Raw genomic sequence first — 15643 nt, 5'->3', positions numbered from 1 at the left:
AGCATTTTGTATTCTTGCCAACATTGTTCCTCGTAAGGATTCCTCCGTGGCTTTTCTTTCTTGAAGGAAAAATATTACATCCAAGGAATGAGGCCCAAATAATTATCTCGGATGCAGAAGCCCAGGTTTTAAAGGCATCCACCTAGATTAATATCGTAGTAATATTGAGACAACGCCAAAAGAGAACTTGGTGGCCTTGCTTGGGTAGGAAGTCACCATACAAATCTTGCTAATAAATAATATTAAATAATAAAACTTCCCATCCTTGACAATAGGCAAAAAGCAACAGTAAAATTTGCAGAAGCGTTAAAGCTATGTGGGCAACCTTTTGGGGGGGCAAGGGCGAGAAATACTTACAATGTTTACCATGCAATCCTACACGGAGTGACTCCAGTCTTAACCCGTTATGGGCTAATTCTGCATGCGGCTGTGACTGTTATTTTCTTTTCAGGTCTAGACTTACTTTATTTATTTTTTTAATTTATGTCATTTATAGTCCACCTTTGTCACTGAGGGCCAAGCTACACATGACGAATGACACTTGAACAGCAAGTGTATTTCTCCCTGTTCACTTGCCCTCCACTCAGTCCACTTGCCGTTCAAGTGTCATTCGTCATGTGTAGCTTGGCCCTGAGACTCAAGGCGGATTACACAGTGTGAGATGAATACAGTTAATTTCAAGGATTTTTCCATAAACAATGCCATAAGGGTAAATAAACACAATTTTACAAAGATATCACATTAGTAAGAATCCAACACAGAGTTGCAGAAATGCTGAAACGGAACTTAAGCAATTCTAGGGCTGACTTTAGACTACATGAAGCACAGGTAGCTCATAGGAGCACGTATTTAAGACAACAGATTTAAGGACATAACATACATTGCGCAATCCCGCACGATTGTGCAGCTTGATACATTTATAAAATTTAAAAGAACTGATGCATTCATTTGATGTAAACAATTGTTAAAAATTACACCCCCTCTTACAGTGCAATCCTAAGCAGAGTTAACGCCCTTCTATGCCCACCGGCTTCACAAGTCTGTTGTTCCAAAGAAAGCAAGCCCAAACTTAAGGAGGCTCACTGACGTCCGTGCTGGGTCTCCGCATCCACCCTGAGCCTGCTGGAAATGTGGGGAGGGCAGAATAAAAATCGAAAATAAATAAATAATCTCTTACAGGGTCCAGAAGATTGCCGCTTGCATAACTGTCACTACAAGATGGCAAACAAAATCTCTCAAAGGAGCAGGGCTCGGCCATTCTTAACAAGAAGGACTAGCAGATATTTTTTTTGCTATTGATTAATCTTTTTTTTTTTAAATGCCTCCTAGTTTAGGTTTGAAGCCAGTCTGGACAGCGATGGATTGTAGGTCTGAAATGAGTACAAACCTACAGGCTACAATGCAACTTGGCTAATAAGCAATCATACTCTATTCCATTATAATTCATGTTTCTAGCTCTTTAAGGTGACAGAACCAGCAAAGCAACAGTGTAGTGGCTGGAAGTGCAAGACTAGGATCTGGAAGACCCAGGTTCGAATCCCTACTCTGCAAAAGAAGCTTGGTGGATGACCTTGGGCCAGCTGCTCTCTCAGCTTAACCTACCTCACAGGGTTGTTGTTGTGAGAATAAAATGGAGGAGAGGGCAATGGCGTCAGCCACTCCGGATGTCCAAAAGGTGGGGCGTAAGGGAAGTAAATAAATAAATTTGTTCAGAGCCAAGAGAGGCAAGCTTGACTCATCATCTAACACAGTAAACTAACTGTAAAGCCCAGTGATGAACAATAAAAAGCAAGCGTTATTTCGTAACAACCAATACCTATGTTGTTTATTCCGTTAACCCATCTCCCCCCACCATTGTCTCATCTTCCCATTGTCAACATAGACTCCTTGGAACAGAAATTGCTCTTATTCGCCTGGGGTTAATTTTGACTACAGTTTTAGGGCTGTTTCTTGACGTTTTAATTGCTGTACTTTAAATCTTAACGATGCTTTGAGCAAACATTTGAGCAGAAATGCAGGATGGACATTTTCTAAAATTATGTTATAAAATGCCATGTGCATGGATAGTTCCACAGGCGTAGCCATGTTAGCCTAGTGTAGCAAAAAATAAACAGCAGTCATACTTGCTGTGCCTTAAAAGCACCCCTGGACTTCTGCTTCACGGGCATGGATAGCATCATAAAGAAAATAATAATGAATCAGATGGTAGGGAGAACAGCAGAGAAGAAAACCCACAGGCTTGGAAGTGAGGAATAAAGATAAATGCAGAGAAAAGATAGGAAGGGGAAAACAAAAAATATATATAAATGGGAGGATAAACAGAACAATGAGTCTTCCATATCAATTGACAAAACTGGTTTAATAATAAAAAACCATCACTTGCTAGATGTTGTGAAGTTGATGGATTTTTTTGTTAGCTTTTGCTTTAGAAAGTTAACTAGGGGGCTCAGCAAGGTCTTGAAAGTAGGTTGTCAAAAAGCCTGCTTCTCAATCACTGCCACCATTCTGCCAAAAAAGTTACCGCTTTACCAGCCTGTCTTTCCCTATGTGATTATTCAGAAGCGATCCCTCCAAAAATAAGACTTTTGACACACCTCCCCCAAGCGCTGACCTACTTTCACCGAGCGAGCGAATCATTTATGCGATGAAACTTTTATGCCATCTCTAACTAAAAGGGGGGGGGTCTCATTTGCTCCCCCTTTTTTATCTGGACAGTGTAAATGGCAAACGAGCTTTAAATGCACAGCAAATGAAATGGCTGATTATTTCTTTCTGCCTCTAACAGCAGTCTTCCAACTCAGATGGCCTTCGGCTGGAAAGCTTCGAAGCAAGGAATTCAGTAACTTTCGTATAACTTTCATGGTAGGTTAAAACTGTAATGCTCCCCAATTAATATCCAACAGGTTGCACCACCCAATGACACTGCTTCTTTGGCTGTGGTGCTATCACAAGGGGAATTCTGTGCCACAGCTATGCCCTTCTATGCTCACACAAGAAAGAAAAAAGGGGCAGCACACGAACCACCCAAAAACAGAGCGGTGCCGAATCTCAAATAGGCATCTGGAGAAAAAGTGTATTCAGTTGCAGGACACAAGACAGGTTTTCCTTGAAAACCGCTCCTACAGCAAAAAAAGTGTGTTCAAAGTATTTAGGTGAACACACAACATGCATTTTCTTTTATATTGAACAGCAATCCTTCACACCAGACCCCATCTGCAACTTAGAGCTAAGCTACAAGAGACGAATTACACAAGGAGTAGCATGTGAAGGGAGTTGCAACGTTAACCAGGAGGCAGAGTTTTATTTCCTCTTGGACTCCTAGAAGGGGAGGTGAAACTGACAGAGCCTTCTAGAGGAAAAGAGGAAATTAACAAAGCCTCTGAGCAGCATTCTCCCTGGCTCTGTAGAGAGGGGAAACCAAAGCCTTCCAATCTCTTTTAAAACTCAGCTTCCCGGCTTGACATTGCGACTCCGTCCACATGCGCGTCCTCGTGTAATTCGTATCTTGTAGCTTAGCTCTTAGTGGCACAGTTCACAGGTTTACGGTCTCATCAGATGTTTGCAAAGGCCAAGCTAACTCAACAGCGAAGGCCCATTTGTTTCTACTGTATATAAAGCAGGAGTCTGAGGTTGAAAGATCGGAAGAAAAGTGATACTGGGTAGAGAGTTCTAATCTCTCCCTCTAGTGTTTCCTTCCTAGGTGCTTTTCACCTCAGTCTAGCTCTAATAATGGAAGTGAGCCCTACGGAGAAAAAAACCCTTGTGGAGGAGGTGACAGGACAATCGGGAGTGAGTTTACCGAGGGCTGTGCTCACCTCAACGGCTTGCCCCTTTGGCTCTAAAAATTGGACACAGGTACATCTCCTGCTTCCGACATGACCAGGGGACTAAACTAGCAGGTCTAGCTCAGACCTGAGACCTCGGCCATCCAGAGAAAGCAGCACTTGTGTCTTTGCCTGCATTTATGTACAGTGCCTGATATACAGAGAGAGTAACAGGGCACAGTGCTGTAAGGCAATATTTATTTTCCTGCCTCATTTATACCACACTTTTCTCCCCAAGAGGCACCTAAAGCAGTTTACATCATTCCCCTCTCCTCCATTTCATCCTTACAACAACAACCCTGTGAGGTAGGTGAGGCCAAGAGTGTCTGACTGGCCCAAGATCACCGTGGCAGAGCAGGGATTTGAACCAGAGTCTTTAGACCAACACTAACCACTATACCACGCTGGCTCCGTTGTGCCAGCACTGGCAATCGAGGTTGTTTCAGTGACTCATATTTTGCGTACCCGTAACCCTCTTCACCCCCTACGTACCCCTTGCCCAGCACAGGGACTTCTAAAGGGTGGACAACACTGGGACACTATCTTTTCGCTTCAGAATTGGATGTCTATAATACCGGGAGATGTGAACCACGTCCTTTGCCCACATCTACCCTGCCACCCCTCCGTATGCCCAAATCTTTCAGCTCAACACCCCAGTGCTCCTCGTCAAACAACTTTCAAATTCGGGATGGGGAGAGACCTCCTATACTGAATTTAGGCTAAAATACGGCTTTAATTAGTGCAGATGCTGTCATGCCCAAATAAGCACATTTCCTTAAATAGCTGGCAAAGTCTGCACCAAGCACAGAATTTTAGTTCCTTCCATGCAAAGTCTGGAGAGCTGTGTAATGCAGGATATCACGCACTCCATTCATAAGGGCAGGGCTAAACTGTTAGATATTTTCAAACTGCACTAGCATCAAATGATTAGGCACCCAGGCGCTGGGATTCTTCCAAGCTCTACATCAGAGACAAAAATTGGTGCCTTGTCTCTTCCGTTCAGCATGCCCTCGGCTAGCAATGCCAAGGTAACGTTATATTCAAGTCCTCTTTCCTCCCCTCCCCCATTCCCTACAGCCAGCTACCATGAGACTAAATGTGCCGCACACAATTCCCCTCAGGAACCGCCGCATGCATAGAAGGCGCACACAGCCTTGGCGCCACCCACGGCAAAGCATTTAAGGGTGTACACAAACATGTCTGGGTTGCAGGGTTTGTTTTCAAAGGAAGAAGGGAGAAAATTTCAAATTAAACTGCAATAACTGGGAGTTGCGTGTCTGTTTTGTGTCTTGCTAAGTGTGTTTGTGGGAGAGAGAGACAGCACATGAGAATCCCAGGGACCTAACACGAGCTGCAAAATGCAGGCGTTAATTACACCGAGGAGCCAAATCTAAGCCGCTGCTACGCCCAGAGCACCTTGCGCTTTGTCTACGTCAGTGTTCGGAGAGAAAAGCATTTCCAGTGATTGCAACAAAGGCAACACCCAAGGGCAAACAAAACGGTCACACTCACAACAGCAGAGAAGGAGAGAGTTTTTCTCCCACTGTCACGCTACTAAATGTCCCTCTGAGAAGCCGGCCCACAGTAGATTCAGGGCAGACCAAAGGAAATATGTCACACTACTTATATTTATTCCCTTATTTATAAGCTTCATTCTCTATAGGATTGTACTAGGCATAGTTAATGGATAGAATTTGCTGCTGTAAGACGGGGAGGATATCTTTAAAAAAGGGATTAGATAAACTCCTGGAGGAGAGGTTAACTCGACACCAGGATAGCAAAAACAAATTTCTGTATTCATGGACAGTATTTTCTGAACCCGACACTGGAGTAAACTTCGTGCTCAACTTGTGAACTTCCCAGAAGCAACCAGTTGCCGTTGCTAGCATGTTGGGCTGGCTGGATGTGAACATTTGAGGCTACCTTAACCTGAGTCTCCATTTGATCCTCATAACAACAGCCCTGTGAGGTGGGTTAAGCTGAGAGCGAGTGACTGTTTCAAGGTCACCAAGCAAGCTTCCATGGCAAACTGGGGATTCGAACCTGGTTTCCCCAGATCCTAATCCAATACACTAACCACTACACCACACTGGCTCTGAGTATCCTAGCTCAGTATTCTTTTCTGTGACTATCAGCAACCCTCCAAGGCCAGAGACCTTTTCCAGCCCCAGTAGTTAAAATCTTTTGCTAGAAACACAGCTCGGGGGCTTCTAGATATAAAACACGGACCATATTGCTGAATTACGATCTCCTCCCCTGAAAGCCACATAAAGTGGAAGGATTCTGAGGGTCTCACATTCCCCGTGCTTTGCATTTTTAACCTTCACCGGCACCGTTTTTCCAACCAGATATCCAGTTTCATTCCGTTTTTTTAGAATCCCATCCTCCCTCCGAGGAGGTTCGGGTGTTGTAATTAGGGCTTATTTCATTCTGCAAGGTTCCAGAAGACGACTCTCGCAGCATTGGATGGCTTTACTGCAGATGTAGCCAACAGCATTTTAAAATGGTGACAAGCTGCCACGGTCTTCACACACAACCGCTGGGCAGAGGAAGCGCTCAGAATGCCCACCGGGTTCTGACCTCAGACTGCAGCCAGTCAGTTGCATGCATCTGCTGCTCCGTGCTGCACTCAGCTTTACAACAACAAGGACTGGCTTTTAGCCCCAGGCTAGCACTAGAAAAAACGATGCTGGGGAAGGCTCTTTAAAATGGATGTTTAGAATTAAAGTACCTGGTTTTGTCTTATCCTTGTTTTTGTGCGAGTATCCGTGCAACTAATCGGCATGTGTGGCAGCTGAAGGTTCAATAAATCCCAAGTGCCAGACCACCGTGGCGCCGAAAAATGTTACCGCATTTTCCCGCAGTGATTTTAATGTACTGTCTCCCTGAAACCTTCAGAAGAAGTACAACATTTGCTTCCCATTTCACATCAGGATATGTTTTACTCAAGGAGATCTCTTCCGTTATATGGTGACGGCAGCGGGAGTACTATTTGCAGGAAAATGGGAAACTGATGCCCGTCCAGGACTTCCAGAGTGGAGAGATAAGATTCATGAATACGCTTCAATGGCTAAATTGACTACCTATTTACATAATAGACCGTTAAATGAGTTTTTGAAAAAATGGAAGGATCTTTTTGAATATTTAAGTATAATTAATTGATATAGAAGTTCAGAGGGGGAGAGGGAAGGAGAAATGTTATGCATTCTGGCTAAGGGAAGTCAAATATGCAACGTTCTTCTTTATTAGATCAAAGAAGTTTAAGTGTATTGTATGTTTAACTCCCAAAACTATTATAGATGTATTGCTTACATACTTATGGTTTGTATAAGATTGTACAAGTTACAATTTTAATGTCTAATCTAGAATCTATATAATCTTTTTGCTATGCACTTCCTTTACTTTCTTTTCTTTTAAGTAAAATTCTTTTTAAAAATGGATACGTTTTACTACATGACATAAAAATGCACATGCGGAAACTTCTTTCCATTGCTTGCTTGTCAACTTTATATAATTCAGCAGAGAGAGGTGAAGCCGTTTCTTAACCAGGTGCTTTCTATGCTGACTCCAAGAGTCAATCAAATGGAGCTTTTAAAAGCAAGAATAAAATCAAAGTAGATTCCTTTGCCCACTATTGGTGGGAATGCAAGCATGTTACAGAGTTCTGGGAAAAAATATTACACCAAATAGCCCTTATTACAGCATACACTAAAACCAGAATTAATTTTTTTAGACATCTGGAAAGACCAGTCAATACCACAAATCAGGAAAAATTTAATAACTACTTTTTTAGTAGCAGCAAAATCTACAACTGCCTCGTATTGGAAATCCCAAAGTTTACCAAACCTTGACACCTGGTATAACAAAATTTGGGACCAATTTATGATGGAAAAAATAACGGAAAAAATATGCTCTCAAACAAATCCAATGAGAACAACAGAATTTTACACTAAATGGGAACCCTTTTTGGAATTTCTCTCTAGAAATGAATTTTTAGTCACAAAACTTCCTCAACAAGCAGTTTGCAATTTGGAAATGCTAGGCTTATGGTAACTCATTAAGAAGCCAAACAACATAATGCAAGTTGTAGTTTATCAAAATGCCAATGTATGGAGTTTTAGCAAAGCTTTAAAAGTTACAAGTGGTAACTGTAGATTCTTTATTGTTACTTGCTATTTGTTATATGTTTTTATTGTTATATTTAAAAAATGGAAAATTAATAAAAATATTTTTTTTAAAAAAGCAAGAATTGCTTTTATGAGAAATTGAGAATTTAGGATTAGAGGTTAGTTTTTTCTTGTGGTTATGACTCTCCTTCCAGCAGACACCCCAGTGCTGGAATGAGAGTGCCGAGGCTGCAGAGAACAGGGAGGGGCACGTGCTAGAGAGGATGGTCCCTTTAACTCCTGCCGTGCAGGGGGCCTCCCAGCTTACCTGTCCTCTAATCCCTGCAGCAGCAGCAGCTTTTTCAAGGTGGGAACCACCTGCCAACCACAGTGACTTTACTTAGAATCATAGAGCTGGAAGGTACCCCAAGAGTCATCTAGTCCAACCTCATGCACAATGCAAGAAGTTCACAACTCTCCCCCACCTGGCACTACCCCGGTGACCCCTTGCTCAATTCCCAGAGGAAGGCAACAAACCTCCAGGATCCCTGGCCAATCTGTCAAAACTTCCCGATGTTCGCGGAGGCAGTGCAGGCAACCCTATCCTCAGGGAAAACATCAGATTTCTAAACATATATGCAAAAGCTGCGATTTTGCCATCTCTGCAATGGTTTCACAGTACTTACTGTAACCTTAACAGTAGCTTTTCATGGTTAACAGAGAAGTGAATCCACCAGCACTGGACTGTGGACAGGACTAGAAAAATCCAAGGTGTCTGTCTGGTCATCAACATCCATGGAAATTTGATCCCAGTGCCCAGTCATTTAAATATTTTCTGAGCTCTGTGCAGAGCTTTGGCTGCCAGGATTGGAAATATTTCCCCAGCATTCAACATGGGAGTAGTTTTTAAAAAACGTATATGCAAACACAGCCTAATTGATCCTCTTGGAAAAAGCAGATTTTGGTCACATAAAGCTGTCTTCTACTAAATTAGACTATTGAGTTCTCCAGATCAGTGTTGTCAACAATTCTACTTCAGAGTGTCAGGTGGAGATCTTTCCGATCACCTACCACCTGAATTGTTCACTGGAGATGCCAAGGGTAGAACCTGGGACCTTCTGCGCGCAAAGCAGATGCTCTACCAGTGAGCCGTTGCCCCTCTCAGGCTACTTTGATGAGTGCAAATGCCTACAATCAGATCATCCTGAATTATGGTTAACTTCCCATTCCTAATATCAGGAATCAAGCTGACACCAATGTATAGATTAAGGTGGAACAAATCTCCCAGCTGCTTAACACCATCTCTGAAACCCTTTTTCCATTCACTGACATGCTGAAAGAACAGGGGGGAAAGCCATCTTGACTGGGACTGTCAGGCTTTTACTAGCTGTTATTTTCAGACAGGGTTTCATCATAAGCGTTATGGTTTATATCAAGGCACATTAGCAGCATGGTTTCTGAACAAAGCCTTCCAGGGCACTTCGAGAAGGCCTTATAAACAGACAACAAAATGACCCTGTTTCACCTAGAATTCATTACAAAACAAAGCAAAAGTTTACAAAATTGTGAATTCCAGGACACACTTTTTGTTCTCTCCAGGCAAGTGAGAATAAGAAATTCAAAGACTTTGAAATCTAATCAGTTCTTCAGCACCTGAGCTCAATGGTGGTGCCCTCAAGTCACAGCTGACTTGTGTCCTCAAGTCACAGCTGACTTATAGTGACCCCTGCTGGGGTGTTCAAGGCAAGAGATAAACAGAGATAATTATTATCACCTGCTTCTGCATTGCAATCGTGGTCTTCTTTGGTAAGTTTCCCATCCAATTACTAATCAAGGCCATCCCTGCTTAACTTCCAATATCTGAAGAGATCGGGCTTGCCTGGGCTATCCAGGTTAGGGATCTAATCACAATAGGGAAATGATTATTAATGAATAGTGTGGTCCCTCCTGGTAGTATCTATAGTTATTCTAAACTAGGAAATGATCCAAACAGGGTCAAGGAATCATTTATGTAGTTCAGTATTTTTCAGGAATCGATTCATCTGTTCCAGTTGCACCTTAAAAAGGATTCAGAAATTCAGACTTTTAAACACACATTTACATAACAGATTCTATCATGGTCAAAGCTAAAGAAGCATCTGGAAGGAAAGGAAACTTTTAGAAATTGATTGAGGGCTTGGCACACCCATTTGAAATCATAATCTCATCAAAATGCTAATAAAGGAGCAACTGAATTTCACGTGATCTTACCGCATCAAATTCTGCTTGATCATCTTCGGGGAGATCACTTGTTTCGTAAACATCAGGTTCATTCCTGGCCTAGAAACATAAAGACATTCTCGTAAGAATGAAAACACAGAAGTCAGGACCAGATACGAAGATGACTCAGAGCAGCAACCGACCTTCGGCAAGGAACCATCATAAATCAATCCCCTTCTCCACAGATAGCAACACATTGTGCTTCACCGAGAATGGAAACAAGGTGCATCAGGTACAAGGAACCACCAGGTAAGAAGTGATGTAGTAAAAATAATCAGGATGACGTGAACGAACATGTCACATACTATAGAACATTCTATGTATGTCAAATCACATACTATAGAGCAGCCTTACAATAAAGCCCACAAAAGTTGTGTGTGTGTTATGTACCGTCAGGTCGCCTCTGACTCAGGATGACCCTATGAATGAAAGACCTCCGAAACGTCACATCATTAACAGACTTGCTCAGATCCTGCAAACTGGAGGACGTGGCTTCTTTGACTGATTCCAGCCATCTCGTTTTAGGTCTTCCTCTTTTCCTACTGCCTTCCACTTTTCCTAGCATTACTGACTTTTCCAGAGAGTCTTGTCTTCTCATAATGTGACCAAAGAACGATGACCTTAGTCTTGTCATTTTAGCTTCTAGGGAGAATTCAGGCTTGATTTGATCTAGTACCCACTCATTTGTCTTTTTTGGCTGTCCATGGTATCTGCAAAACTCTCCTCCACAAAAGTTACTGGCCCACAAATATCTATAAAGAGTTCACCTGCTTTTTCTCCCTCTTCCCTTGTACAAGAACTGGGATACCCAATGAAGAGAAAAGGAAATAATTCTTTACTCGATGAGTAATCAAACTGAGGAATTCATTGCCAGAAGATGCTGTGATGGCCACACGCAGATACCTTTAAAAAGGGGTTAGATAGATTCACAGAGAAGAGATCCATCAATGGCTACTAGCCACAGTGAGTAAAGAAAACTTTCATATTTAGAGGCAGTAAACCTCCAAAGCACAGTGCCAGGGGCAACATTAGGGGAAGGCCTCCACTTCTACGCCATGTGTGAAACAGGATGTTGGGACTAGACGAACCAAAGATACGATCTCTTCTTATGCCAACATGTACAATCATTTATGACCAGAACACTTGTTTTCAAATTTTCAGTCATCAGGAAATCTTTTCCACATCAGCTTATCTGCTGATGATTTCTGACATGCAGTTCATGCATTTCAATAGTCAGGCCTCACTCACTCACAAACAGGAGAGCCAGTTTGGTGTAGTGGTTAAGAGCGGCAGGACTCTAATCTGGAGAACCGGGTTTGATTCCCCACTCCTCCACTTGAAGCCAGGTGGGTGACCTTGGGTCAGTCACAGCTCTCTCAGAGCTCTCTTAGTCCCAACCACCTCACAGAGTGATTGTCGTGAGGATAACAATAACACACTTTGTATACCGCTCTGAGTGGGTACTAAGTTGTCCTGAAGGGAAGTATATAAATCAAATGTTATTAAATTGAATGTTGTTATCACTGTAACTCTACTAGAACTTAGTCCATGTCACTGCACCGCAGTTGCCCATTGCTGTTAAAGATCGGTAGCGGTGGGCAACCTGTCATTCTAAAAAGCTTCTGCCATTACTGATTTTGGTACCAAGAAACCTGCAGGGCTCCCTAGTGTAAAAAATACTGGCCTAAAGATTTTTTTAAAAAAAACCTTTGTAAATTTTCTCTGCTAATTTTCCTGTTGTCGGTTCTAGCTTGCCACAGGAAATCAGGCAACTGGATATTTACAAGTCAGCTGAAGGGAATGATAAAAGAGCAAACCTTTGCAAAATAGGAATGTCATCACAAAAAAGAATGTCATTACAGAAACAGAAGCAAACGCAAACGGGATTCTGCTTAAGCTTCTAGGACAGTTGCACGGGAAGGCAAAATGATGCCCAAACGGTACTAGAGGACAAGTGACAAGCTTCCAGAAAATATAGCAAAACAAGCAATCTTTCAGAGGAAGGAATGGGAAGAAGGAGAGAATGGTCCACTCTAGTACTGTGCTATTTGTATCCCGGCTAAGAGAGTGTGCCTGAATGGGTTTCTTTTGACAAGGAAAGAATTGCACTGCCTTGCGTTAAACAGAAACGCCCCATTAAGGATTAGATCCAACATTGGCCCAATATTGGACTGTAAACTTCTGAGTGATGTGTTATGGCTTTGTTTTTATTGTGCTTTTGTAACCCCACTGGAATCCTGTAGAGGAAAAAAGGGCATCATAGTCTTAAAACAAAAACCCAGCTAATTTTATTACATTCGAACCTCTGAAGGGGCAGGGTGCAAGGCCGTTCTCGGAGGACACAAAGCTCTAGAAGAGCACCCTGCACACCCGTTCCACCCATTTTAATTCTTCCATTCAATGTCAAGAGGCTATAATGATAGGACAAGTTATACGAGTACTGCCAGAGTGCATAGCAAAATTAAGTTCCCTAAGGTACCTGCCCGACACGAGTATATTACCCAGAGAGAGGAACTCTGCCCCCTAGCTTGGATCTGCATCCATCATTCCTGAACTACCGGCTCCAAAGTCTTACATGTGCTCTCCCCCTCATCCTCAACTATGATAAAATTATAATTTAGTAATTACTGTTTTGCTTGGAAAACAGGTTGGCACTTATTTTAAACAATAACTTGCTCATACTTCCTTCTGCTTAAAATACTGGAGAAGAAATTCTCCAGTATTCTCCATCTTCTATGTTTCAAAGACTGTACATCTGCCCCTCTTTAGGAGGTAGAAATCTCTCTCACTCTTTCAGCCTTCAGCTTGTGATCCCCAACCTGTCTTTGCAGAATAAAGCTTGCCTTAGGAGTTGCAGATTTTGGTCTTGGGGTAGATAATCTGACAGCAAAACAGTTATGGGCTAGGGGCTGCAGCTCCATGGTAGAACTTTTGCTTTGCATGCCGATTCAGCCCCTAGAAGGGCCTTGACCTGGGTCCCTGAAAAGCCACTGCAAGAGACAATACTGGCCTTGATAGACCAATCCCTTAAACACATGAATCTGTCTAATACCAAGACTACTAGTATATAAAGGTAAATATAATCTACTTTGGTACATGAGGTTTGGGCAGGGCTCTGTAGCAGTGTCCACCTAGCAAGCTGCATCCTATTTCCTCCAAGACATCTCCCAAGAACCACACCCTTCTCCTGCCCTTTGAACTCACCACCTCTCCTCCTTTTGTACTACACTGAGGAGGGGGAAGCAAGAGATGATCCCTCCAGGAAGGAAGCAGCCAGAATCCCACTGTAATTCCTCAGCATTGCTGGGGGGAAAGCACTCTGCCCATGCCTGTGGATGCTCTTTCCTTAAGGATTATATCACCCCTCCAGGACATAACCATTATCCCACTGCTGCATTCTGCATACTTTTCCTCACAGATCTGCAGCTCCTCAGGCACTGGGTGAGGGGACAGCACTCTGCACATGCTTGTGGATGCTCTTTCCTTTATGATTTTATCATCTCTCCAGGAAATAACCATTATCCCACTGCTGGGGGGCAGCACTCTGCACATGCTTGTGGATGCTCTTTCCGTTATGATTTTATCATTCCTCCAGGAAGCCACCATTATCCCATTGCTGCATTCTGCACCCTTTTCCTCAGAGATCTGCAGCTCCTCAGGCACTAGGCCAGGGGAAGCACTCTGCACATGCCTGTGGATGCTCTTTCCTTTATGATTTTATCATCCCTCCAGGAAGTAACCATTATCCCACTGCTGGGATCTGCACACTGCTCCTCAGAGATCTGCAGCTCCTCAGGCACTGGGCCTGGGGAAGCACGTTGCACATGCTGGTGGATGCTCTTTCCTTAAGGATTACATCATCCCTCCAAGAAGTAACCATTATCCCACTGCTAGCAGGGAGAGCACTCTGCACATGCTTGTGGATGCTCTTTCCTTTATGATTTTATCATTCCTCCAGGAAGCCACCATTATCCCACTGCTGCATTCTGCACACTTCTCCTCAGAGATCTGCAGCTCCTCAGGCACTGGGCCAGGGGAAGCACTCTGCACATGCTCTTAAATGCTCTTTCTTTATGATCCCCCCCCCACAAGCCCCTGAGGGGTTTCAGCCCTGAGCCTCTGCCTTCCCCAGCACCTTCCTCCCAGCCAGCCCCCCCCCTCTCCCCAGCTCCTCCCCAGGCCTCCAATGACAGCCCGTCGCGTCCCTCCCACCCCTCCCCTCCAGCAGCCATAGAACAAAACCGCCTCCCCGCCCTCCCCTGCCCCGTGACCGGGCCGCCCTCCTCCCCGGCCCCTTCTGCCGCCGCCTCCCTCCTCCTCCCGCCACCGAGAGGCCCCTTCCTCCCGCACTCACAATGCCGGGCAGGTCCGCATACTTGGGATCGGCCATCGCCCGGTTTGGTGACGGGATGGCACCGCCTAGGCCGGCTAAGGGGATGGGAATCCAAATATCGCGAGAGTAGACGGGAGGGCGGCCGAAAGGGGGGGAGGAGAGGCGTTGTTTGAACGCGCGATGCCTTCTGGGAGTTGTAGTCTCCAGGGAAAGATGGATTAGGGCTGGGCGAAGGAATGTATATCGCTTGCCATGGTTATAGATCTAGAGGAGTGAGGCGTGTTAGTTTGTAGCTTAGGGTTGCCAGCTCCAAGTTGGGAAAATCCTGGAGATCTGGGGGGTGAATCCTGGAGAAACCTGGAGAAAGTGGGTTTGGGAGAGGGAAAGGACCTCGGCATGGCATAATTCCATACAGTCCACCCTCCAAAGTAGCCATTTTCTCCAGGTGAACTGATCTCTGTGGCCTGGAGACCAGTTGTAATTCCGGGAGATCTCCAGCCACTACCTGGAGGCTAAAACCAACAAACAAGGCTAACCTGGTACAGTAACACTGCGAGTACGTGGGAATCCCCACCCGGGAAATAACAAGATCTTACTCTCCAATTCCTACTGTAAACTTATATTAAAGTGACCAGTGCTCAATTACAAGGAAACACGTTTCATCAAATTCATACAATTCATACAAGTGAAATCTCATCAAATGCATACAGCTTATACAAAGAATATATACAGTAATGATAATTAGAACACTCCCCCTAAGGTTTCCCGAAGGAACCCGGGTAGTGACTCTGGGACCACACACAAGGTAAGTATAGATCAGTTCCCGTAAGTACTTGATATTGACATAACTTTTCTTTTCTTTGTTAATTTCTCTCAGTAATTCTCAGTTGACTGGGCAGGCAGATGGAGATCCAGAAATGCAATGCCTGCGCCGGCTATCAGGAACATAGCTTTTGTCCCGCGGACTTCCTCAGGGGCCACCGTGTCCTATGTCATTTGTTAATGAGACCCGGAGGATGACACCGATGCAGTCTATCTGGCATGTCAGGAAGCTGGCAACCCTACTGCAGCTGCAAAATAGTAGAGTCCAGTCCCACCTTTAAGACTAACCAACTTTACTG

General features: G+C 43.9%; 1 protein-coding gene across 1 annotated transcript in view; it reads right to left on the bottom strand.

The window, feature by feature from the left end:
• Positions 1–14624, bottom strand: part of DCTN2 (dynactin subunit 2) — a 47326-nt gene extending 32702 nt beyond the window's left edge. Inside the window, exons 1-2 of the mRNA XM_055003913.1 lie at positions 14544–14624; positions 10181–10249 (exon numbers count right to left, since the gene is read on the bottom strand). Of these exons, the coding sequence (XP_054859888.1) occupies positions 10181–10249; positions 14544–14579 (105 nt within the window). The 5' untranslated portion in view covers positions 14580–14624. The remainder of the gene's footprint in view (positions 1–10180; positions 10250–14543) is intronic.
• Positions 14625–15643: the final 1019 nt, after the last annotated feature.

Source organism: Eublepharis macularius, chromosome 19 (genome assembly GCF_028583425.1).
Source record: "Eublepharis macularius isolate TG4126 chromosome 19, MPM_Emac_v1.0, whole genome shotgun sequence".
NCBI classification, from domain to species: domain Eukaryota; kingdom Metazoa; phylum Chordata; class Lepidosauria; order Squamata; family Eublepharidae; genus Eublepharis; species Eublepharis macularius.
The sequence above is the reverse complement of the archived record's forward strand: the minus strand, read 5'-3'. Positions and strand labels throughout refer to the sequence as shown.